The sequence below is a fragment of the Chironomus tepperi genome, unplaced genomic scaffold (genome assembly GCF_022539635.2).
Source record: "Chironomus tepperi strain 1889 unplaced genomic scaffold, CSIRO-AGI_Ctep_v1 contig_364, whole genome shotgun sequence".
In the NCBI taxonomy this organism is placed as follows: domain Eukaryota; kingdom Metazoa; phylum Arthropoda; class Insecta; order Diptera; family Chironomidae; genus Chironomus; species Chironomus tepperi.
Window position 1 is genome coordinate 87,047 of NW_027226486.1, and position 24,887 is coordinate 111,933.

The 24,887-nt window shown below is 35.5% G+C and overlaps 3 protein-coding genes across 5 annotated transcripts; 2 read left to right on the forward strand and 1 right to left on the reverse strand.

Moving 5' to 3' along the window:
• Positions 1-1,255: 1,255 nt before the first annotated feature.
• On the forward strand, positions 1,256-2,538 carry LOC139095334 (PBAN-type neuropeptides-like). The gene is made up of 3 exons (XM_070646667.1): positions 1,256-1,396; positions 1,468-1,589; positions 1,950-2,538. The coding sequence occupies exons 1-3, from the start codon at positions 1,322-1,324 to the stop codon at positions 2,242-2,244; spliced, it is 492 nt and encodes a 163-aa protein (XP_070502768.1). The 5' UTR covers positions 1,256-1,321; the 3' UTR covers positions 2,245-2,538.
• A 67-nt stretch (positions 2,539-2,605) lies between these two features.
• LOC139095333 (intraflagellar transport protein 81 homolog) lies at positions 2,606-10,522 on the forward strand. Of its 3 annotated transcripts, none has more exons than XM_070646664.1 (6): positions 2,606-2,924; positions 3,133-3,412; positions 3,471-3,673; positions 3,775-4,969; positions 9,675-9,935; positions 10,001-10,522. In XM_070646664.1, exons 2-6 carry the CDS (start codon positions 3,263-3,265, stop codon positions 10,172-10,174), a joined length of 1,983 nt encoding a protein of 660 aa, XP_070502765.1. In that variant the 5' UTR covers positions 2,606-2,924; positions 3,133-3,262; the 3' UTR covers positions 10,175-10,522. The 3 variants fall into 3 exon arrangements, with proteins under 3 accessions (XP_070502765.1, XP_070502766.1, XP_070502764.1); XM_070646665.1 differs by having other exon boundaries at positions 2,606-2,836; XM_070646663.1 differs by having other exon boundaries at positions 2,606-3,412.
• A 185-nt stretch (positions 10,523-10,707) lies between these two features.
• On the reverse strand, positions 10,708-24,650 carry LOC139095235 (zinc finger protein 189-like). The gene is made up of 7 exons (XM_070646522.1): positions 24,095-24,650; positions 16,585-17,410; positions 15,881-16,071; positions 15,678-15,781; positions 14,536-15,287; positions 13,786-14,420; positions 10,708-13,725 (listed from the first exon to the last, which is right to left on the reverse strand). Exons 1-7 carry the CDS (start codon positions 24,224-24,226, stop codon positions 13,498-13,500), a joined length of 2,868 nt encoding a protein of 955 aa, XP_070502623.1. The 5' UTR covers positions 24,227-24,650; the 3' UTR covers positions 10,708-13,497.
• Between the last annotated feature and the right edge of the window lie 237 nt (positions 24,651-24,887).

Sequence of the window (24,887 nt, forward strand, 5' to 3'; positions counted from 1 at the left end):
AGCTCATATATAAAGGCTATTTTAGGATTCGAACCTTAACTTTTTTGTCATAATTTTACTTGGCTATCTAAACTTTCAACTGTTTATGAAAACAAATAACAGAATTCTATATTTAAATTCTTAACTTGAAGATTCCCTTACCTTGGACTATTTTAAGAGAGATAGGAATTGATTTTCTCAGCTCCACACACTTACTTCTTCGACTGTTCCATAAGATGTATTACATAACACACAAATAACCTAGAAGTCATACTAACACAAAGCATAGCATCTGGAAACTACTGTTTACTGTAGCAACCCAAATCCACGTTTTATTGACTGTATTCCTGAGATTCAGATGAAGATTTTGAGATGAAAAGCGAAAAGGAACTTAGTGAACCCCCTCTCAATACACGTTCCTGCATTTAGTAACTAAATCACTTCAATTCTATTTTCAGGAATAAATTTGACAGTTTTACCAAAATAGCATCAACATTTAATACAGTGGTGGGCAACCTTTTATTTCTCTCGGCACAGTGGTGGTAAGCCTCGATCAAAACCGCACATGGGATTCCATGGTTCATAGCATTTCCAAACATTTTTGCTGTGTTATTGTAAGGAGACTGAGAGACTGTTAATATAGACAGTACAGCACTTGGTATCGGAAATTTGCAAAGGACAGCCAGCGATGAGGCCAGTCACGTCAACTGAGAGTGACCATCGATCACAGTACGTCCAACAAAGTAGTCATTTAAGTGAATCGCGGTCCACAGATTCCCCACAACTGATCTAATGTGACGTAAAAAGAGAGTAAATCCATTCCAATGGACAATCCAATGTTGCGTAGGACATGTTGATTTAAAATATAAAAATTGTGATTGACACGCGTATAATTAATTTTCATTTGACACTTTGTTGCCATTGGTATATAGTCATGTAAGAAGCTTGTGTATGACAATCGAAGGAAAAGTGTGTCAATCATTAAATAATAATGTAAATTATTAGTTCCTAAGGAGCATCTTATCGAAGATGTTTTTGCATGTTTTCGAGATGTTTATCACTTAATCAGGATGACATCATCAGCTGCTAATCCTTTATTGTCGCCCTTTTTTACATCAATAACAACAATTAACACAAACAACATAGATTTAAATGCGCACATACAGTACATATGTAAATTTCTAAATAGTGGACATACGGATCACCTACTGTGTGATTTATCCTGATAAATGGCCATAAAATGATATAAAAGGATTGGATTCAGTTCCTATTTCGACATTAGTTTATCAGATCTATTGGAATAAAGAGTACAGACACAAGATAATCAGATTATCAAATAAAAATGTTGGCTGTATTTACTGGATTTTTAGTCTTTTATGTGATATTTCAAGGTGCACTTTGTGGAAATGTTAATGATGTGAGGATTAATATCAATTAGTTAAAAAAATATCAAAAAATATTAATAAATTGCATAATTTCTCAAAAAAGGAATATAGCGTTGGAACTAACGTCAATAAGTATCTATATCAATCGAAACCAGATGGCATGGATGAGCCAAAGAGGTCTGGAAGGCCAACGGAATTTTGGTTTGGACCAAGAATCGGAAAGAGGTGTGTATTTTGAGTTATTTGTGCCAGAATAGTCTATGGACTTAATGTCCTTCTGATCAGAAGTGAATTAATGGTAGTTCAAGCTGTTTGATGTGTTTTGTCCTGAATTATCATGCATATTAGGAAAAGAACCTGACATTTCTTCAATTTTCCTCAATATGCCATACTTGCCTTTATCCAGAGTTGCAGGACTCCACTGTACAAGCGCCATAGTCCATAATCCCAAACAATTCGAGTCCTCGAACTCAGTTGGAAGTGCTTTTTTGGATTTTTTGAGTCCATACTCATAAAAGGCCTGCCAACTCTTCCTTCATCCTTCTAATCCAAATCTAATCTATTTCTATATCCAATTTCTCACAGGAGTCAACAATTCATTGACGACCTCCCAACAGAATTCCTAGAACTAATCGACAAAATCGACAAGTCACCAGACCTTCAAAAAATCATCCTCGAAAAGTTCTTAGCTGACGATTCATCCTTCGATGGACCTTACATTCCAAAATTCCAACAGAGATCCAAAGTATTTGCACCACGTTATGGACGTGATTCACCTGATGTCAGTCAAAATTTAAACAGTCGACCATATCCACCACGATTTGGACGACAGTCGAACTTACCGCCATATTTACCACGTCTTGGACGAAGTGCTGATTAAGAATTCTGAAATATACATCTGTAAATTATTCAAGTGACGTTTTAGGCTGGAAACATCACTTGAATAGTTTCTTTATACATTTATTGACTTACGAACTTCTTTGAGATATGTCCATCAAAAAATCTATTAAGTACGAGCAAATTCTCTTAAAGATGAAAATTCTCTTTTTTCCCTTATATTTATTGAACATTTTAAAATGTGTATAGGCATGGCATAAACAAAAAAAAATTGATAATAATAAAGATTGTGTGATTAAAATGTAAATTCGTCATAAATGTGATGAGCAAGGTTTAAGGAATGTCGTTTGAAATTTTCTGAGATTAATGCTATTTTCAGAATTATTACGTGATGTGATTCATGGAGGAACTGATTAAAAAGTGTAGATTTGAGCATTTTTGTGATTGATGTCAGATTGGGTCAGTCATTGATTCTGGGAAATTTCGCAATCCTGGTCTACATTAGATTGGAGAACAGGAACTATTCCTGGATAGCACATTCCGTTAGCTAAGACACCGGTTTGTCTCTGTAAGAACGGTAAAGAACGGTCAGCACTTCGTGTTTGTTAGAGCACATCTAAGTCGCCGTACTGACGGTAAGTCGCAATGTTTGTCGGATGGCATCCTGACGGATGATTTGTTCCATTTTGGGTTTGAATTCAGCGGATTGTGTCGCTAGGGTAGGTAAGTATGGACGTAGCTAAGTATCCTCCTTTTCAACACCATCTGCCTTCATATCATGGCTTCTTGTCTTTATAATGATTCCTTCTCAGACTTAATGTCCAAAAACCCTCCTTATACCAATACTTACTGCCATCTTTCCTCAAGTCACCCTTCTCATTACTTACCTTTCTCTCACAATTATCCCTTAAAATTATCCATATGTTTACAGTCAACAGGTGTTGCAAACAATATGGCCCATCCACAATAAAACAATAAAAAAATCTCTCCATGACAACGAAAAATATGCAAACAATTTTGTTGTTTCCTTCTTTTGTGGACAAATTGCTGTTTGTGAAAAAATGACAGAAAATCTTAAAAGTATCGTTCAAAGTCTAAATAAACTCCTACATACGGACTACAATATTATCTCCTTTGATTCCTTATCTGAGGAATCACTTTTACAACTTTTACTTGATGTTTTCTTAAAGTTTGGGATAATTACGGTGAAGGTAAGAAATATGGCTGAGTAGGCTTTGAAAATTTTTGTTAATTATTGCTTAAAATTAGTGGGATGTGACTGAAAATGATCCTGATGAGACAAATAAGACAATTATGGAATGTCTTGTGAAGATTCAGTACACGGATGATGATACAGACATTGCTGGATTGCGTCGGGGTCTTGTTAGGGGCGACAAGAAGATTATTTACCCGATTTTCGAGTGGATATTCGAAAATGATGAGCTGATCATGAAGTTGGCTTATTTGGCTAAGTAAGTATGCATTTGGTACCAATGTCATAGACATTTTGGGTACCGGAACCAATATTTCCACTTATATCAGACCCAAAACTAACTTAACTCCATCCCCACAGATTCCTAATGCCCCTCAACCTCCCACCAGAAGCCATTTCCATCCCAGAAGTCATGAATCTCTACAGTCAATATGAAATTGTAATGGAAGAGTTTAAGGACATCCATCAAAGCTACGAAATGGCAGTTCAAGAAGGTAAAAAGACTCGTGAGCTGCGCAGCGACAGTGTTGCCATTGAAGGAGAGATTGAGAATGTCAAGAAGAGGATTGAAAGACTTCAAGTGAGACTTGATAAAGTTCCACAGCATGAACTGCTCCTTGAAACTGCAAAAGCATTGAGAATTGAAAAAGATCAGCAGAAGGATTTGATATCGCAGATTGAGGAACAGAAGCAGACATTTCAGCGTGCAAATGTGACTAATGAGAGATTACAGAAGGAATATCAGAACATCCGAATGGCAACTCAAGGAACAACACCGAAACAGATGCTGGATAGTATCATAGAAGAAGCTCAAGTGCTTGAATTCATGGTCAAGCAGAAATTGCCACAGGAATTGACTTTACGTCAAACGGAAGTGCAAATTCTAGAGGAAGTAATCGACGAGCCTAACATTGGCCGTGAATACCTACAAGACTTGCAATACAAAATCGATGAAGTCAGTCGTGAAGTTCAAAGAATGGTCGAGACTAAGATGAATGACAAAAGTCAACAAAATGACGCATTAGGCTTAGGTCCATTCCGTCAACAAGCCATGGTAATTGCTCGCAATAAAGAAATGGTTGCCGAGCAACTTGATAACATAACAAAGGAACTAAATGACGTTGAGTCTCAATTGAAAGATAAGCAGCATAAATTGGAAGCCATTGGCGGTGACATTCTCTTGCGTGGTGAGGATTTGAAGCAGTTTGTCAATACATTACGTGCTAAAAGCAACATCTACAAGCAGCAACGATCAGAATTGGCAGGAATTAAGGCAGAAGCAAATGACTTGACAGAAACTCTTGAGAATCTTAAGGCACAAGATCCATCATTAGCAACAATCACTGATGATGATGCTAGTTCCTTAGAACCAATGTTTTCCCGTCCTGACTCACCCGTCGAATCACGCGGAATGACTGAGCTGTCACGTCTTGTTGACGGCCTAACTCGTGCTGTTTTGGGAGCGCGCGAAAAACTTTCTCCCATCTCACAACAGCTGCGTCCGTTACGTGAGAGAATTGCCGAACTAAAAGATGAATGTGATTCAAAGAAGCAGGTTAGTGACAAAAAACTGCATACCTGTCTATTCATCCTATACTTTTTAACCTTTTGTTTGTCCATAATTCATTGCCTTTTTTTTGGCCTAAAGTGCATTTTTTGCACTGCTGCAGCCAAACTGATTTTTATTTATATTTTTTGTTCAAAAATTCCTTTTGTGAAGGATATGAAGCATATAGGAATTCATGGTGATTGTTGTAGTTGTGTATTGTGCCACAAATAGATTGAAACACAATATTACATTTGAGTGAAGTTACATACAGAGAATTGAGGAAACGAGCCTTTAGATTAAATTCTCTTCTTTTTTTCTTGTTGGGGTGGATATGCTTTCAATGCAGAAGTTTCTTTGTATACAATAAGTAAATAAGCACAAGACGAAGGTGAAATAAGATCGAAGAGATATGATTTTTTTTGTAAAGGAAATAATATGAAATTATGATTGAGGGTGTGGATTGGTTGTAGGTATGGGAATGAAGTGTTGCATTTTGGGGACGAAATTTTGTCGGAATGTCCATTTTAGGAATCTAGTCTCAATTTGTTCAAGACCAAAGAATTCCTGGAATGGATGTTTTCAAAAGAACGATAAAGTTTTTAATATTCTGAACTAGCGGAAGTGCTCCAAGGATAGAACCGGCTTTAGACGTTCCATCCGCGAGGCAATAGACAAAATCTAGATTAGAAAGACTAAATCAGTGAAAAAGGAATTAAACCCGATTAGACATTTTCTTAGATTGAACCCAGGTCACTGCAGTGTCTGAACATAGTGGAATCTGGAGTATCGAATCATAAATAGCCGAATCTTGCTAGTTATTCAGAGCTCAAAGTCAACTCGGATTTCGACTCAAGTCGACTCAACTCCATACAAAATTCGAGTCGACTTCGAGGTCTGCCAGTGCAAGAATAAGACTTCGGTGGCCGAGTGGTTTGGCAACAGACCGGAAGTCTGTATCACTCTCATATGAGTACGTGGGTTCAATTCCCAACAGAGATTGTTCTCTCTATTATACATAGAGTGTTGTTGTTTTGACAAGGATTCGAACAATGCTCATAAAATTATATCGAATTACGTAAAAAACCGACAAATTAACCATTACGCCACAGCTGTCTATTCTGTGTAATGAGTTATATACAATGTTAAACTAGATTTTTTCATATCAAGAGTCAACTTGAGGGGGACTTGTCAGTACAACAACATTCGGCTGTGCATCATGGGGTCCGTTTATTGCTTTAGGGCTGCGTTTTAGATGCGCAGACTTGAATTATTTGGCTGTGCTTTATAGTTCGTTAAAGTCTGCAAAGCTGAGTTTTTGGTCAAGGGGGAATAACCCTCAGTTTGAAACCTACATCTTATAAGCTGTAGATGTTTGGACCACGTGGACTAGGATTTAATAGATACTAGTCTCAAGATCTTCAAAATATCATCAATTATATCCTCAAAGCATCCTATTCATCTAGTCTTAAGATTTATATCTTTTCGTCAATCTTAACTTTAATCTAGCTGGATGTTCTTGAAGTAAATAACAATTTAAAATCAATCAGTCACATAAAATTCGATAATGTTTCTACTTCTTATAATGTACGATCAATGTGCCGGCATGAGATTTCCCATTGCCGCTCGAATGATTTTGGTTCTGTATGTAGTTGAGGCTGTAAATGAGATGAAGAAAAAAGAGGAACGAATTTGAGAAGAACGAAAGGAAAGGAAAGGAAAGAACGAAGAAATGTTAGGGAATAAAGTAGCTGCAATGTGCAGCAACTAACACACATTCATGTATCGGGGATATTGATTCTTTTATGATCCTTTTTTTTTCATACATTTGACGTATTTTCTACCTACTAAGGATTCAAACTGCATCCCTCTTAGAAATGAAATTTGAAATATTTTTGCTGGTTCCAAAGGCCACAAAAAATAAATGTTCAGTCAGTCTTGAAAGTACTTTTGTTTGGTGTTGTTTAAGTTATATGTGCTGAAAAAAATTGTTATTTTGTAGCTGTAAACACCTTAAATTGATGATTATTCCTTGACAAGCTGGTTGAAAATCCTCAAAAAATCACCAAAAAATGAACATGAACAAATTTCACTGTGGATTATTCTCGACGAAAATTCTATCACAAAAGCCATCGCCAAAACCCAAAAAGACAATTGCACGACGCATCAATCGAACGATAAAGAAGGTTGTAAAGCTTAACTTACTGAATATCCTTAGTGATACTATAACACGTCCATTAAATAATAAATTAAAGCATAAAGAGCTGATTGACCTTCGGAAAAATAAAATTAAGGAAGAATATCATGGAACGCCTAAAAGTGCGGACAGTAGCATGGAAAATAAGGAGAATCACTCGCCGACATGCACAAAAGTCCGATTTATTGAATTTTCATCAAATGAATCGTGTACAAGTCAAAAACCAACGCTTAGACAGCAGCTGATTGATTTCGCACAAAAGCACAATCCAAAGCCTGAAATGTTTGAAGACCTACTGAACATCATGAAGTCAAATGGACTACAAATAGCAAGGAATTCTGAGAATTTTTTCGATAAGAAATTTGACATAATAAAAATGAATTTTGGTTCATACCTGAATATAGGCATTGAGAGGGGAATAAGAAGCTATTATCGACCGTCTTTTATTCGTAAGCCAATGGCCCTCGTGACATCATCTGACAGCATCTTACAATCACAACAACCCCTAGAAATTTTACTAATCGACATAGCTGTTTATATAGTCAAATCTAAAGTATCTAATGGCCTTACCGTCCCACAATGTATGATAATATTCGGTCGAATAAATTGTCAAATATTTTATGATCCATTTATTATTGGCATCTACTATGGATCATTTCCCACGCCCACAATTGGCAATGAAATTATGAAGCCATTGGTTGATGAATTGAAAATTCTTAGTAATCAGGAGCTTGTTGTCGAGGGGAATTACATGTTTCAAATTAAAGTAAATGCATTCTTATGTGATCCAATTAGCAATAGCCTTATTACCTGTACATCCCTACCCAATTCAATTTATGGATGTAGTAAATGTAATCAACGGGCAAATCTACAAATTGATGATGGATTTGCAAGCTTTCCAACTACGATGACACTAGCGACGCCGAGAAGTGACGACGACTTTAGATATCTACTGAATAATGATCATCATGTAGCGGAGCCAATTCTTACGGAGCTGAATATTGGATTAATATCACAATTTGCAATCGATTATAAAATTGTTGTCTGTAACGGTGTGATGAAGCACTTAATGAATTTATGGTTAAAAGGAAAGCTTGATTATAGACTTAATAAAGAGACACAACAGAAAATTTCTAGAGATCTTCTTCTAATGACTGCAAATTGTCCACGTGAATTTACAAAAAAGCCACGATCACTTGATGATTTATCCCAATGGGATTCACAAGATTGGAATCTATTTTTATTGTATTTTTCGCCAATAGCAATGAAGAGTCGGATGCAGCAGAGGTATTATGTTCACTTTTTATACCTGCATTTAGCTATGAGAATCTTAATGAGCTCTGATGAGCATAATTCTGAAGCAAATTCATTTATATTAGGACAGTTACTTAATACATTCTTAGCTGACTTTACGACACTTTATGGAAGTGATAAGGTTGACTATAATGTCCATAATTTACTACATTTTGAGCAAATTCAACAGAAACTTGGATCACTTAAGAAACTTAATGGATTCGTCTATGAAGATCAAATTAGCATGTTTAATTCCCTTTTGGAAGTGAATGATGAAGTCAATCTTGAGGATGTTGGTGAAAAAATCATTGAAAATTCAAATAATATGATTGAAAATAAAGTCAATGAGCTGATTAACACGACATATCCGTTCCTTAACAGCAAAGGAGAATTAGTATTGAAGAAGTTCACATTGTCCATAAAGGAACCAGACAATCACCTCATGACACGTGATTCAATTGTTAAAGTTGAGGCTATTTGTAGTGATAATAGGACAGGCGAGATCTTCATAATTGGCAGGAGATACAGCAAAATTGAAATCATGTTTCAGGCACCGCTGTCGAATCAGAAATTATATTTGGTAGCGAATCTGTCACCGCTTCATACATTTAGACTTGAAGACGTTGTCTGTAAAGCAGTTAAGATTGACAATAAGGATGGAATTTTTATTCAGCCACTGATTTTGTCATAGCTGATAATTTGTACTTAATTAAATTTTATGGTTGCTGATTTATTAGATATAAATTTGTTAATAAAATTTTTTATACTGAAATCTTCCAAAAAATTAAAGTTTTGTATTTTTGGGTCCTTAAACTTGTTGTGGGAAACCTTTTTTGTAGACCAAGGCATATAGGTTGTCCATCACTGGCCTATTCCATGATGAAACCCCATCATTTCGCGGCACATCTCAGATTTCTTTGAGGCCCAACTATGGTCCGCAGCACAAATATTGTCCACCACTGCTTTAAACAGTGGTTCTCAAACTGTGACTCACGGAACTTTCTTCAGGCATACAAAGCTAAACTGTTACAAATTAAGTCAAGTGCATACTCGATTGATGATTTACTCATACTCAATACTCATTAAGTACTACAAAATCAATCAAGTATGCTGCTTACCAACAAAAGTTTGAGGAACTCTGTACATCCTAATGTCCTTCTAACTCTTCGTCGTCATGAACGTATATCCCTATTAATTTTAACTTAACTACCTTCATTATTCCAGAACTACGACGCTCTCACAGCCCAACTAAGTTCAGAAACAGCTCAACTTCAGGCAGAGTACAACGAAACGGAAAAGGAAGTAAAGAAACTTGAACAAATTTGGCAGGATTTGAAAATCGATTATGATCGAGTTGATAATTTGTTGGAGAAAGCTAAACAGGAATCGGAAATGCCGAAAGATCGCAAAAATACTACAACATTAAAAGAAACATTGACGATGCAGTTGAGGGAGCAGGAGAATATCTATTCTAGGTTGAAGAATGTAAGTTGATAATATTAAAGGCTATAACCATAAAAAATGTTGCTCTAGCACCATGTTACTTCCAGCAAATATCTCACCTGAACATGACTAAAGAGGATCGCAGAAAGCAAATCGTCTTATGGACTGACTTAGCAGAGCTATTTGAACTCAAGAAAAGATGCTTTATGGAAGCTAAACAGAGAGAAATTGGGGGAACAATGCAGGTCACCAATACATCAGACATTTTCACGTTGCAGTAAACTTCTTCAATTGTTTGAATCAAATTATGTCTGTAAATTTATTGTCTTATTGTTAGGGGAGAGTCAGGGTTGGCATATCCTGTAAAAGTTTAAAGTACATGTCTAGAATCGAAACTGTGTGCAGTTGAAATTTTCTGAAAATACCATGAATTAACGGACATGTCCGCTTTCGGTCGTGACTTACCAGCAAGGTGTGCTGTGACACACAGTTTGGACGACCCTGCCCTAATGTATGCATAGAGTATCCTTTAGTTCCTTTTTGATATATGCATATTCAATGATATAATCATGAAGTATACCCAAGAAACTAACCTTCCCCTTCAAATTTTTATGTATGTCTTGACTTATTGCTGCAAAATAAAAGTTTACCATGAAATTTTGAAAAAGTCACAAATATAGTTTTCAATTCTATATCTTCATCATTTATTTCTAATTTTGATATTTTTCTCAATATTTTTCATTATTAATCTGTGAAAATGCTTAAAAAGCTCAATAAATCCATCAACAAAATATTTTTTTTTTTTTCATTATAAAATATATATTAATTTTTTGTTTATGTCCATATATCATCTCTGCTTAATATATTAAAAAAAAAATTCATATAGGTTTTTGTTTCTTATCGATGTAAAAAATGTTCATAAAATTTTATTTATTTCCGTCAACTTTTAGTTATTTTTTTATTTACAGAAATCGCGATTTGATGCTTAACATTTAACATTTATTATAAATTTAGAGACAATTTCTCGATATTTCATGAATATTATCGCACTTCCAGCAGGTATGGTAAGTGACTCGGCGGTGTTATTCATAAAATCCAGCAAAATGCCTGCAACTGACTTGATGGCAGAGCTTGAAGTTGATTTGGAGTCTTGTATGTAGTCTAGTCAACTTGAGTCAAGGCTTGCTCTCATATGAGTCTTCCTTCATACTCTACAGCAGTGGTGGGCAACCTTTTATTTTTCGCGGCACGCCTGGCTGGTTAGCCTCGACGGAGACCGTTCACGACATGCAGTTAGTGGCATTCCGTGATAGTAGTGTGCCACGTCACAAAGGCTACCCACCACTGCTCTGCAGGATCCTTGACTTTAGTCAACTTTCCCAATCAAAACCATACCCAACTTCAAGCTCTGCCTGCCATAAACGATCATATCGTCAATTGAGGATTGCTAAAAAATTGTCACATCCATCACGCATTTATGTGGTGCACATTAAGCATTTATGCACTTGTTGTGTATTTCTTATGTCACTATAGGATTAATTTTTTTAGGCACTTTAAGCTTCCATGAATTTTATTTTTATTTGTGGTTCGTTTTTTCTTTAAGAATTTTTCTTCACGGAAGTAGAAAATTTATCGAGGTGTTGGATCTTGTTGTGGAGTTCTGGAGAAGAGTTCGATGTCTACTCGGATTTTGTAAGGGAGTGTCGATTTGAGTCGAGTCGATTCCATATAAAATTCGAGTCGATTTCGAGGTCTGCTCTGGAATGATGAGAATGGACAATTTGTCACTTGATTTAATAGTTTTGTTGGAAGTCTACACAAGTTGTGTTCATGTTTAACATGTTTTAGGGGTTTTGTTACGAGTTTTAATGCAATACTTTAAAATCCATAGCTAGAATGTCTTTCTTTTGTGCTCATACATGCATACGTTCATATGTTAAGGTGTTGCTTAATGACATTGAAATGGATTCTGACTTCAAGCCTTATTAAAAGCATCAGGCAGTACATTGCAGCAATCATATACCAACAGGGCACCTCCACCTCGAGTGACTATGACGCAATATAGAATTAGAAAGCTAATCAGAACTCAAATTTTGAGATTGTTACTTAATTTTGTATGAAAAAGTCGTCTTGAATTCATATAAATTTTCTGACGGTCTTTAACTTCACAGTAAGCATGCTAGATGCGTCTACTCGGTATTATATTTAGTTTTGATTATGCATGCTTAAGATTACTCAAGAGCAACGTCTTTGCATATCTGAGTCTCTAAGGACACTACTCTTAAGATAGAAAGTTATGAGTAAGTTGCTACATCCATGAACGTATGCTTATTTGAATAATTCATGATTTTCCACAACTTATGTGTTAATTTTGATCTATTTTTAACTAAGAAGTTCTAATCTGTGACAAAAACCACTAAACATCTTCCAATCCAGCAACAAAAATCCACATCTACTTACTCGATCCCCTCGAAAACATTTTCTTTATCTTTAATTCATTCACATTACTTCTTATCACTTTATATCAACAAAAAATATAAATTTTTATCATCTCTTCTTAAATTTTTTCTTAAAAAAGGAAGTGAAATTAAATTGGTAAATTTTTCTCATACTTTAATTATATTAAGTTTAAATTATTTAAATGTACAGAAATAGCAAAAAAAAAGGATTTAAGGAAGAATCATCTCAATTTGACATTGCAGATGTCATTTTAGTTCCATAGACTACATAAAAAAGGGGCAACAGTCCAGTTGTCAAAATGTAGGAAATACGCATGGCATGTCTTTTCATAAATTTGTATTGTTATTAATCTACTGAAACTTATTAGAAGTAAAGTTTTTAGGGGCTGTTTGCTTATTAATGTAATGCAGTCGTTGGGAACCTGGGGTAGCATGTGTGCAGCAGTACTCTAGTGTATGAACCACATTCAGTAAGTGGTTGCGGTCATGGCTTTTTATCAAGATGTGCCATGACACCCAAAAGGTTGTCTACCTATGACGTAGACCATGATGTCTACTATGGTGTATGGGGAGCCAGCCTACCCCTTACTTTCTTACCCAAAGCTCAACCAGACCTGGAAGTCGACTTGGATTTTCAATGTATTTTGACTTGTGTCGACTTTTCCATACAAACTCCAAGTCTACTTCAAGATCTGAGCATCACAAAGCGTCAACTGCACCTCCCCCCACCCCTTCCCCCAGTGCATTCCATAATAAGTCAACAGTCCCCTTCTTGAATTAGCACAGAATCTTGTTTTTTGTAATTAATATTAACAATAGGTCCGCAAATAATATTAAGGGCTAGCAATCTACTTCAATTAGCTCATTTGGACATACTCACTAATTTTGTCCTCAATCGAAGTCATGTAGATGCATTTTGCTAAAGGAACTCCAGTGCAAAAAGTTAGAATTTAGTCACAAAGTACTTGTTCTTAAGTTACTCATATAAAATACTGAATTGTCAAGCTAATCATATCAGCTAGATGCTAAATTCTATCAATACACCATGTTCTAATTCCTAGTCAGCATATCCCTTGTAATACCTCGCCATAATAAGAAATTATACAAACTAATCCAAAAAAAAAAAACCTAATAATTTACTATATTTATTCCCCTTGATCTATGGAAGAGCCTACAGATGCCTCATTTGTTGTGGCTATTTGAATACTTCCTAAACTTCCATCTTGTACTACAACTGAAGCTTTTGTCGATTTCTCATCACTTTCTATATTGTTATTATTATTACTGACAATGACATTTTGTGTTCGCATTTCACTTGAATGATTGTCACTAGCTGTTGTGATTTCATCCAATCCAGTCTCATCGTGTGCGTCCTACAAAATAACCAAATCATCAGCATCACCTCCCATACATCCTTATAAAACCATTCTTACCTGTTCAGCTGCCGCATCCAACTCATCGTGTTGCTGTTCCTCCTGTTCATTTGTTCGATTCTCAACACTCTCATTAAGGCTCACATTCTGAACAATTGTCTGATTACCACCACGATTCTGTTCCATATGTTGTCGCTGATGAAGCATCAAGTGATTCTTTTGGAAGAATCCACGTCCACATTCACCACAGACATGTGAACGGATGGTACATTCACCATTCGGATGTCTCTTATTGTGCAATTGCATGCCGTGCTTATTTGCGAATCCTTTTTGGCAATGCTGACAGAAGTGATTCTTGGGCTTCGGATGATGTTGTTGACTATGCACAATAATTTGTTGTTGTTGTGGTTGATGGGTGACTTGTTGTGTCTGATGAGGCTGCTGTTGATGAACAAGGACTGTTTGTGTGACCGGTGAATCTTGAGGAACTGATGTTGTATAGACAATTTGTCCTTGTTGTTGAGCGATTTGAACTTCTTGCTGTGTTACATGTTGCTGCTGTTGCAATAATGATGGTGAAATACTTTGAACTTGTTCAATTACCTGCTGACCATTTGCTGATGTGATTATTTGAACGGGTACGGGTGATGATCCACCTGTATTGGCCATTATTGTAGCACCATTTGTTATATTATCTAAAAGTATTACAAATGAATTCGATTTATTGTCTTTAACTGCATGTGATCGTATAAAGCATATGCTTGGTACAGAAGGTACCAAACAGCACAATCAAGTCATAATTTAACTCACACTTTCCGCCGTCAATCTCGATGTAGTGATTACCGCCACTTTGGAAAATATGTCCAGGAATAGCTGCCGTTAGTGCACATAAGTCAGTCATTAGACCCTTATCACCTGTGTGTAATCTTAAATGCAAGTTTAATGCCTCACGATTATTAAAGCAGCTACCACATTGTGTACAGAGATGTTGACTCTGAACATTTTGTTGTTGCTGAATTCTTATCGTTTTGTGTTCAATTGTTGATGAATTACTTCCACTTGGCACCATAATTTGATAGTTTTGATTATCATGAACTGTTTGGATGGTTTCATATTGCTGCTGCTCTTGTTTCAAATATTGTGTATGATCATCTTCAATTTCTTGTTGATGTTCCATTTGATCATCATCATGCTGTTCTTGTTGTTGACTTGTAGCTGTTGCTGTTGCATGTGATGTACCATGTTTATTTCTCACTGGTGGCTGTATATTATGAACAATACGTTGATGCGCAGTAAGCTCTGATTTCGTACGAAATCCTTCACTACAATCTAAACATACGTGAGGTGCATCCGTATGTTGTCGCATATGTGCAACAAGAGTTCGTTTTTGTAAAAATTCTTGTCCACAAACAGTACATTCGTGAGGTACACGGCCATGGAGCTTTCCGTGATTTACTAATTGGAATTTACGAGCAAATGAAGCACCACAATCATTGCAAACGAATGGATTGACTGATCCATGGAAACGTGAGTGCATTACTAAATGCTGCTCTTGTGCGAAGCTAAAAATAGGACAGGAATGTTTATATTTTGAATTTAGCAGTAATTTGAATAAAGAAGAGGATGAATTTGTATGGAATTGGATGTTTTGATGGATTTTGTGGCTATTAAGGCTTATTGGAAGATGGGAATGATCTTTAAGCATCTTTGCCATCTTTTAGATGCAATTTAACTTATTTTTCGTGTTTAAAATTGAGTAACCATTGAAAAAATCATTAAAAATTCTCAAATATGGAAAAAAAATCACGTGTTTTTCATCTAATTTAAAATTCAAATTGCAAAAAACCGTTAAAATTTCACACAATGCAAATAAGTTTGCATGATCAAAAAGTGCGTTTCATCAATCCATATTCTTCAACTCTTCTTCATCATTTGTTATTCTCTTTTCTCACCTTTCTCCACAACCAATCTCTTGACAGACGTACGGACGTTCACCTGCATGAAATTTCATATGTGTGACGAGATGTCGCTTGAGCGAAAAAGTTTTGCCACATTCCTTAAATATAAAAAAATACATAAAAATGTTATTCATTCAGTTCAAGTTAAGTATATATATATATATATATTTTTTTATTTCATTATGCAAATTACTTACTGTACAAACAAATGGACGACTTCTAGAATGTACACGAGAATGGGTTAAAAGATGATGTTTTAATGTGAAGCATTTCTTGCACTCGGTGCATTGGTATGGACGTTCGGTAGAATGTAGTAACAAGTGGGTATTTAAGCAGTGCTTATGAGCAAAATCTTTCCCGCAATGTATGCAGCAGTGAGGCCTTTCTCCTATAAATTAAATTATTTTTAGTATAGATAAATATGCTAATTGGGGTAATTTGTTTGTTGCTTTAAAAAAAAGAATTGAAGGAAGTGAAACAGTATGAAAGTTTAATTGCCGAAAGCTTTACACAATCGTGTATTGTTTACGCAATATAGAGTAGTCTACTTATGGCTCTTAAATGTGGTAGTAGTGCATTGAACTTGAAATTGTTTTCGAGTATAGTACGCAATATGCGTATTATATGGATGAAATTATTTTTAAATATCAACTATTGGATGGATTTTTGTACCATTTTAGTCATTTTCGACCGATTTTAGAATAACAATAATTTTAGGTACATAATACGCACATGCGTACAATACCCGAGAATAACATCAAGTTTTCTAAATCCATTTCAAATTCCATACAATACCACCAATTCTTCATAGCTTTATGGAAATATTTTCACACAACTAAACTTTCACTTTTATAATATCCAATTCATCATCCCATAAATCATCACCGTAATGGAATCTTACCGGTATGAACTCTTGCATGAGTCGTTAAATGATGTTTTAGCAAAAATTTCTTTCCACACTGCTCACATGAAAACGGTCGACTTGAATTCTTTCCTTCACCATCCTCAGTTTTCGGCTGTTTTGTTATCTGAAGTTGATCGACTGATCCATGCTCACTTTCATCATTGACATGAACATCTTGTATTTCCATTTTCGGTGCAATTAATTGCATTTCGATGTCTTCTGGTTCCTCCTTTTTACCATCAACTTCCTCCTCGAGTGACTGCACAATCTTTTGTACTTGTACAGCAATATTTTGATGCTCCTGCATTTGCTGTTGATGATGTAGCTGCTGTTGGGCTCGCTGTTGTGCTTCTTGTTGAGCTCTTTGCTGTGCCTCCTGTTGAGCTCGTTGCTGTGCTTCTTGTTGTGCTCTTTCTTGTGCTTCCTGTACACGCCTCTGTTGCACCTCATTCTCAGCCTGCTTTTGTAAGCGACGCTGCATCAGCTCATTATACTCGTCTGCGGTCAATGTCAAAGGTCCCATTGGCGTTATAACTTGTGCTCCAGATCGATTCTGTTGTACAGTTGTTGTTGTTGTGGCTGCTTGATTTGCATTTGTGATAATTGCATTTTTCGTTTCAACATTTCCATTTGATGGTATTTGTTGTGTTATGATTCGCTGTTGTGTCGCTGGAACGGTTTGTGTTGTTGTAACTGTAGCTGCCTGTGCTATTTCAGTTGGCTGTTGATTCAGGACAATCATACGTCTATAACTATTCTTATTACTATCTTTTTTGGTCTCTTTTTGCACCAAAATTGATCCATCCGAGAGAATGTATTGGACCTAAAATTGAGAATATTGAGGATTAGTAAGGTTGTGGATGTGTGGGTTGAGAATCTGAAGCTGTAGCTGCTTTTTATGGATTCACAGATATGGCAATTAAATCCAAAAACTCTTTCATGATCCAAGCAATTAGCCACAGCATGTATTCATCCGTTGGACATAAAAATTACATAATGTACAGTCATGATCAGTGCGTTTACTGTTGGCGATGATTTCTTGGCAATTAATTACAATTATTTTGATCTCAGATAATCTTTAAGGCATTGACATGTTGGCGTATTATACACGAAAATACAGTAATTTTTTGGGAAACTGCTCTGTCCTTGACAAGATTCAGACATAATTGCTTGCCTGCAAAACATTTTCTGTGTGTAGATTGATTTACGACTGCATTTAAAATTTTCGACATTCGACTTAAATTTAAAGCTTTGAGAGTCGACTCGTTTAAGGTCATGAATGATATAGCAAATGAATCAGTCATCGTCGATGACGTCAGTTTTGACTGACGATGAGTTTTTGAAGTTAATTGCAAAAACATGTGGACTTTCCGATTTTTTTATTTGTTGCTTCATACAAGCGTGTAACTTTTGAAGTATTGGAATCTATTTGTGTAGTATTAATTAAGTGTTTTTAGTTCCTTTGATGTATTTGGAATTTGGGGCTTGTGATGTTGTTAAATGTTTGACATTTATTATTTTTTGAGGATGAATTCTGTGCATTTTGTGGATCTATTTTTAGGTTTCTAACTGGATGTCTTCATATTGTCACTTCAGGGGGAGGTAGGGTTGGGAGGTCAATCCTTCTCTCATATACCCCTCTGATTCCATACCCAAAACTTCATCCCATCCCCAAATCATAACATCCAATTTGACAAACAACTTCCCTACTAAATCTACCTTTGAATCTACATGATGATCGTGTAGATATTCTGAATGAAAAATGTTATTTACTCAACTGTGCATTGTATGTGGAAGTAATGAAAATTCAAAATGCGAGAGACAAATGAGATGACTTCAATCAAAGCAGCTGAATAAATGTTATTTTGTAATGACTTTACAATTTTTCTTTCTATGAAAATTATTGCTGAAAGTTCGGATTGGAAATTTGTTTAGGTTTTCTAGGGGAATTTAGGGGGGCTTGTAGAGGGTGTCAGATTGTGTCTTGAGTTACTATTTCACAGAGGCGTAGGTTGAATCTCAAACTCTTTCCTGAATATGTCCCTGCTACAGTATATTGAAGAATTTTGTCCAAACCAGCCTTTCTCCCTCTTCTTTTACTTATATGATTGCATGATGATCATTAAAGGCTTTATCCAATGATAGTTGGCCAATGACCCAGTGGTGGGCAACCTGTGCCCTCCGGCACACTAGATGTGCTGACAAAAGTACAAGATTGCTCACTACTGTAAGCCAATAATAATAAATCGTTTATGGATATTGAGACCTAAAAGGAAAAGAGACCGCTTTTAGGGACCGTTGTGATCTTTCTGTACTATAAAAGTATGCTCTTTGCCTGTTAGGAGAGTATGGTTAAGAGGATGCTGAGTATATATTGATAGACTATACTCATGAGTAATCTCATTTAGGCGAGTAAGCTCATTGTCTGTTTTGGATAATTATAATCCTTAGAATGACGAATGTAGGAGTACGCCGAAGGTATGCTAAAGGTATGCCCGAGCGATAAAATTAAAGATTCTCAATGTCCTGACATTTAGGCAATCCTCGGATATATCGGTATCAACTTTGTCTCAATTGAGGTTTCTCTATGTCGGGACCAGGATCGAGACCGAGATCGAGAATTCCCGGAAAAGCTCCAATGCTGCCCCATCCAGAGTCGCGCTTAGTCTCAGCATTAAACTCAATTAATCTCTCAACTTTCCAATAAATTTCCCATAAAAATTCCAATTTAATTGAAGAAATTATCGCCAAAATTATTTTTTTTTGGCTCAAAAAAGCGGCAATTCTTATAAAAATGTTGTTATCAATTTTATCTAATCAGTTAGCGATGTTGAAAGTAAATTGTAAATTCAGTCTTTTTTTGAGCGCAAAATGTCAACATCAGAAACATTCATTTTTTTTTGCTTACTTCCATATCGCATTTTTAATGGAAATTGAGTTAGATTAGGGGCGAGTTCATTAAATTTAATTATTTGCCATTTGGAGCCATTTGGCAACCATTTGGAGTCTTTTATAGCATTTGAAATGGATTTGGGAGTCATTTATAGTCTAAATGAAGTCCATATGACTTCCAAATGGAGTCCGAATGCCATCTGGAAGTCATGGAGACTCCTTCTCTGACTTTGTGTCGCTCTGGCTTTTAGCTGATAATTTGTTGAATATTTGAGATTGTACAGCAGTGCTGGACAACCTTGTAGCTTCCACGGCACATCTTGGAGGAAAGCCTCGACCAAAACCCTACACAGTATACGGTTCATGACATTTCTAAGCATTTTAGTGTACCGCGTCACATAGGTTGCCCACCACTGCAAAATATGGACTCAGTCTTAGAATTTGTGTCGCTCGAGCATTCATAGAAATTGTACAGCAGTGCTGGACAACCTTTTATTCTCCCCGGTACACCTTGGTGGTCAACCATGACAAAACCAGCACATGGCACACAGTTCATGGCATTTCCAAGCATTTCTGGCTGCACACTGCGTACCACGGCACACAGATTGCTCATCACTGCCTCACAGCATATGCATACATCTTCCAACAATCCAAAAAGTTCAACAGGTCATAGATCTAGGTCATTTGATCTATAACTTGAAGATTATCGTCTAAAATACTCAAGAAAATTAATTTCATGACTCTTAAAACTTGTTAATGACTTGCAATAAATTCTAAGAAAATAAAAAAAATTTCAAGCTTCATGTCTCTCACTTCCTTCAACAGATTCAGCAGTTGCCGTTGAAATATAAAAATCAAGTATTTCAATTCAAAGAAATTACAGAGCTTTGCAACAGCACGGCAACAACAACAATTGAACATGAAGTTGAAGCGTAAAAAATTTCAAACTTATGTAAGGAAATGCTTTTGCTGCTCGAGAAGTTATGTAAAGGAATTCCGTGGAATTTATGAGGTGAGCTAAGAGGTTCTTGGGTATTCTATGAAGCCATAAACTTTTTAGAATTTAATTGCATGGCTAGACTAGATGGAGATGTTCAAGTTTATGGTATATTTAGGGAAATTGTGGCTATTCAGGCACAGAATTTGGTATGAATTCCATCCTTTAAGTATTTCTTAACATCCTTAATGATTCTGAAGGAGTGAGTGCTAATCTGGAGAGCATACAACGTAGAAATAGTTGAAAATCAAGATCCAGGCTGACTTGGCTAAGCTAAGAAGCCAGATTTCATTCAATCTGCCCTGGAACTAGAGTCAGACTGGCCTGGGACTTCATTTTCGACCATTTAAATAAGTAGCAACTGTCATGAATGCAAAACCATTCATCACAAAGCTGGCATTCCCATGCACTATGTATCTAAGTCAACGTCTATGGGAAAACCCAGAAGAGATTAATGAATCTAGAAATATGATCAGCTTTTAAGGAATTTAGTGTTGTTTTTACTTTTATCAATCTTTAGAGATATGGAAGAAAATGACGAATATGAGACATTTGAAACTGCCTGACCTTTAATGGTTTACATTTGGAATGTATTGAAATTTTTTGGTCCAGAGGAGTTTAGAGATTATGAAATTTGACATTCGAAGAGAGTTTGAAAGGTTTTTGGTGACATGTTAAGGATGTGGAATGGATTTAGGTTTCGAAACCTAGTTTATAGACATTGTGTATCATCATCTAATCGGCACATATTGAAATTCTGGCACCACAACAACAAGGCAGCAGTACATTTTAGAACTAAGTGGAAGCCACTTGGCAAACTTGATTGCTCTTTGCCACTTAGTTCTCAGTGCATATACTGCAACCCAGTCATCGTTGACGGATCAATGTGATCAAAATTGAGCATAATGTGATTAATGTAAATGTACTCAAAGCCTACTCGGATGTTGTATGGAGTCGAGTCAATTTGAGTATTGAACATAGTCGACTTAGGAATGAATCAGCGCTTACACTAATGACTTTTGCTTTCTAATGGACCGTTAGTCCGAGTGGAACTAGTCGTCATTAACTTGCTTTTAACCAGTTTTGTTCTCTTGGAGCTGATCCAGTGTTATCAAAAGTGTGTCGAAATTCTCTGTAAATGCTCAACTTTGACTGTAATTTCGATCGTGGCTTACCACTAAGCTATGCCACACCACAAACAGTTCGAGCAGCACTGTCTACAATCAAATCAAACTTAATTATTGATGATATCAACACTTGGCCAGATAAACAGGCTTTGCAGTAAATTCCCAATAATTCCAACTATCAACAGCTTCAACATCTTCAATCAATCAATAATTTAATCTTTGCATCCTCTCTCTGCTCTGTCTAAAATCCAAAATGTCACTTGACTTTACAAGCACATATTAACCTTGAATAATCACTGCTTTTAGATCTTCAAACATTTTTTCAGCATTTGCTTCACTTCCAAAACATTTTATCTCATCAAGTATGCATTGCATGGATGTGTATGCATGAGAAACTGGCCAGTAAATGTATTAATAATGATTATCAGAACTAGAATTATTCACTCGGACTGTCTGCTTTAAAATTAGAAATATGAAGCATAAATTATGGCAAATAATTGCTTTACAGACACAAAAAATGCTTTACTTCCTGATTATTGAAATTTTCACTCCAGTTGCTGAGTTTTTTATTGATAAGGAACTCGAAATTGTTCCAGTTTTTTTTTGAATTGATTATTTGTGTTTTTAACGATAAGGTTGCTTAGTTTTTTTAATCATAGATTGCTTTTGAAATCTGTAATTCATCAATAATTTTAGATAATGAATGTATTATAGCTGCCTATGCTGTACATATGTATTATTTTGGAGATTCAGGCACTGGCTCTGAACAGTGAAGCTTGTTTGTATTACATTTTAGGTCACAGTTCAAACTAAATTTCACTTTATTCCCATCATATTGAAGTCAACCTTAAAACTGTCTATAAGACATAATTTACTGTATAGCTGCCAAACAGGAAGCAAAGCCCTGTTCACTATTTATTTAATGTTCAAAACAGTCAGACTTTACTCATAATTATGTCAAATTCAATGTATTTTTAATATTTATGTCAATCTTGACGGCATTCCAATAGGAATTTTTAGCATCTTATAAGAATTGTTTCCGAGGTGAATACTGTCAGGGTTGTATTCAGGTAGGAGGAGGTTTGTTTGAGGATCAAATTCTACCTTTTTGATTTTTAAATTTTGAAAATTCTTGACTTTTCTAGGGGTTTTCCTGAAAAAATCCCAAAGTAATCCATACTTCCCCATGTTAAACAATTTCACCCTGCACATTATGTTCATTACACCCATGCACATTGCGTTAGCTATAGAACCGCTGGGTAATCGTATTCGCTACAGTAATATACACCAAGATTGCTACAACCATGCACTTTGTGTCCATTCCAGCCATGAATACCATGTTAGCTACACCTATCCACACCATGTAAGGTATGCTCCATGCACATCTTGTTAGCTACACCCACGCATATTGTGATCGCTATACCCGATGCACACCATGCTAGCTACAACCATGAACACCATGTTAGCTATGGCACTGCTACGCCTCTGTATTAAGGGTTCATAGAAGACAAATTGAGTGCTCTCAAAAACAGAGTCAGCCTGGGAGCAATTCTCATCTAGTATGTTTAACAAGGGCGTACTGAGGGGCACGACATAGGCGTATTCAGAGGGGTTGGTTGTTCAAACCCAAAAGTCAATAAATTTCTGGCTACGTTCCAGTAAAGTGAGTATTCTCTTTGCTTGTTAGGAATAATGCCGCGAATTTGCCCTGACGCCACCGTGACGTCGAACTTCAACCCAATTTTTACTATGAAAGATGGAATTTTACTCCATTGTGTCGCTTGGGACAGCTACCAAAGAAATATTATAATCAGCTGCCTATGATTGCCCTGTGATCAATTTAATGAATTACAATCCTAATTTATGACTCTCTCAAAAAATAGAATCTTCAATAAATTTTCTATTTATTTTTATCACACATTTCAGGAGATGAGTAGACATTGATTTAAATTCATCACGTAGACTGAATATTTTAAAGACATGAAGGCATGTAAAGGGTAAAAAAAAATTGAATGATTAGCGACTTGACTCTAATCTGCCAATAGCCATCAATAGAGTACAAGAGAAGAATTGGCATGGGCATTAAGGCACAACAACAACAACAACAACAATAATAATAATAATCTATCAATAAACAAATATGGACAATACAGAAGAAACTAGACATAAAAAAAAAGAATTGAAATGAAATCATCATGCGTGTGGTTGTAGCACGTGGTAATTTACACATGAAAAAGATAAATAGCAAATTCATGTATGAATATAATAAGAAATGCAGGATCTAGTAAAAAAAAATTGGTATTTTATGTGTTCGTATTTCTCTTATTTGATTTCCACATGTTGATTTTTTTTTGTATGTCAGGTTAATTTTATACATTCGTACACAGTTTTTTTCTTTCTCATGAATAAAGCACATAATCATGACTTTAGTCTCTGTACATATATGTATAACGAATCTCAATAATATAAGTAAATAGATGTTCTAACTCACACCACCACCTGCGGCAATGATATTTTCCAATTGGTAATTGATATTTGATGGAATTTCTAGTACTTGATCGCCCCATTGGTACTGATATGTTCCCGTTGTGGCATTTGACTGATTTCCTTGATGTGAACTCATGATTATTAAGGCAATATGTCCAACTTGACTTCTTTTTTTTATTTCAAACAAAACTTAAAAACTTTATTTTATTTTATATTCAACTTTCTTTCGACTATATGCCACATATACACCCAATGGAATATTTTTAAATTTTCTTTCCTCTTCACTTTTTTTTTCTCTTCCTTTACTCTTCTTTCTTTCACATCTATACACTATAATATAACTTCTTTGTTGCTTTTTTTTTACACAGAAAAAAAAATTACAAAATTAACAGTTTAATTCATAATACATTGATAATATAATATTATCACCACTTTAAGGCACATCTTAACTTCACATTTATATATAATTAAGGATTTTTTGATGATCCATTTTATGGAAATTATTGCAAAAACTGATTTGCTAAAAAAAATTTCTTAGTAACCTTTTCTTTACGCCATTATCGAACGTCGATGGATTTTTGAATTTTAAACGACCGTTAAAATTAACTTTGACTTGATCCGCTTGAGCTTTTTTTTGAGCTTTTTAGGAATTTGAATCTGAAAGTTCATTGAATTATATAAGTTCGACAATTTTATTACTGCTGTCACGAACTACTGTCGATTTTATTATCAATACATGACTATAACTATTATTACTAGTGCTAAAAGATTGATAATTCAAGTAGTCTATTAAAGAT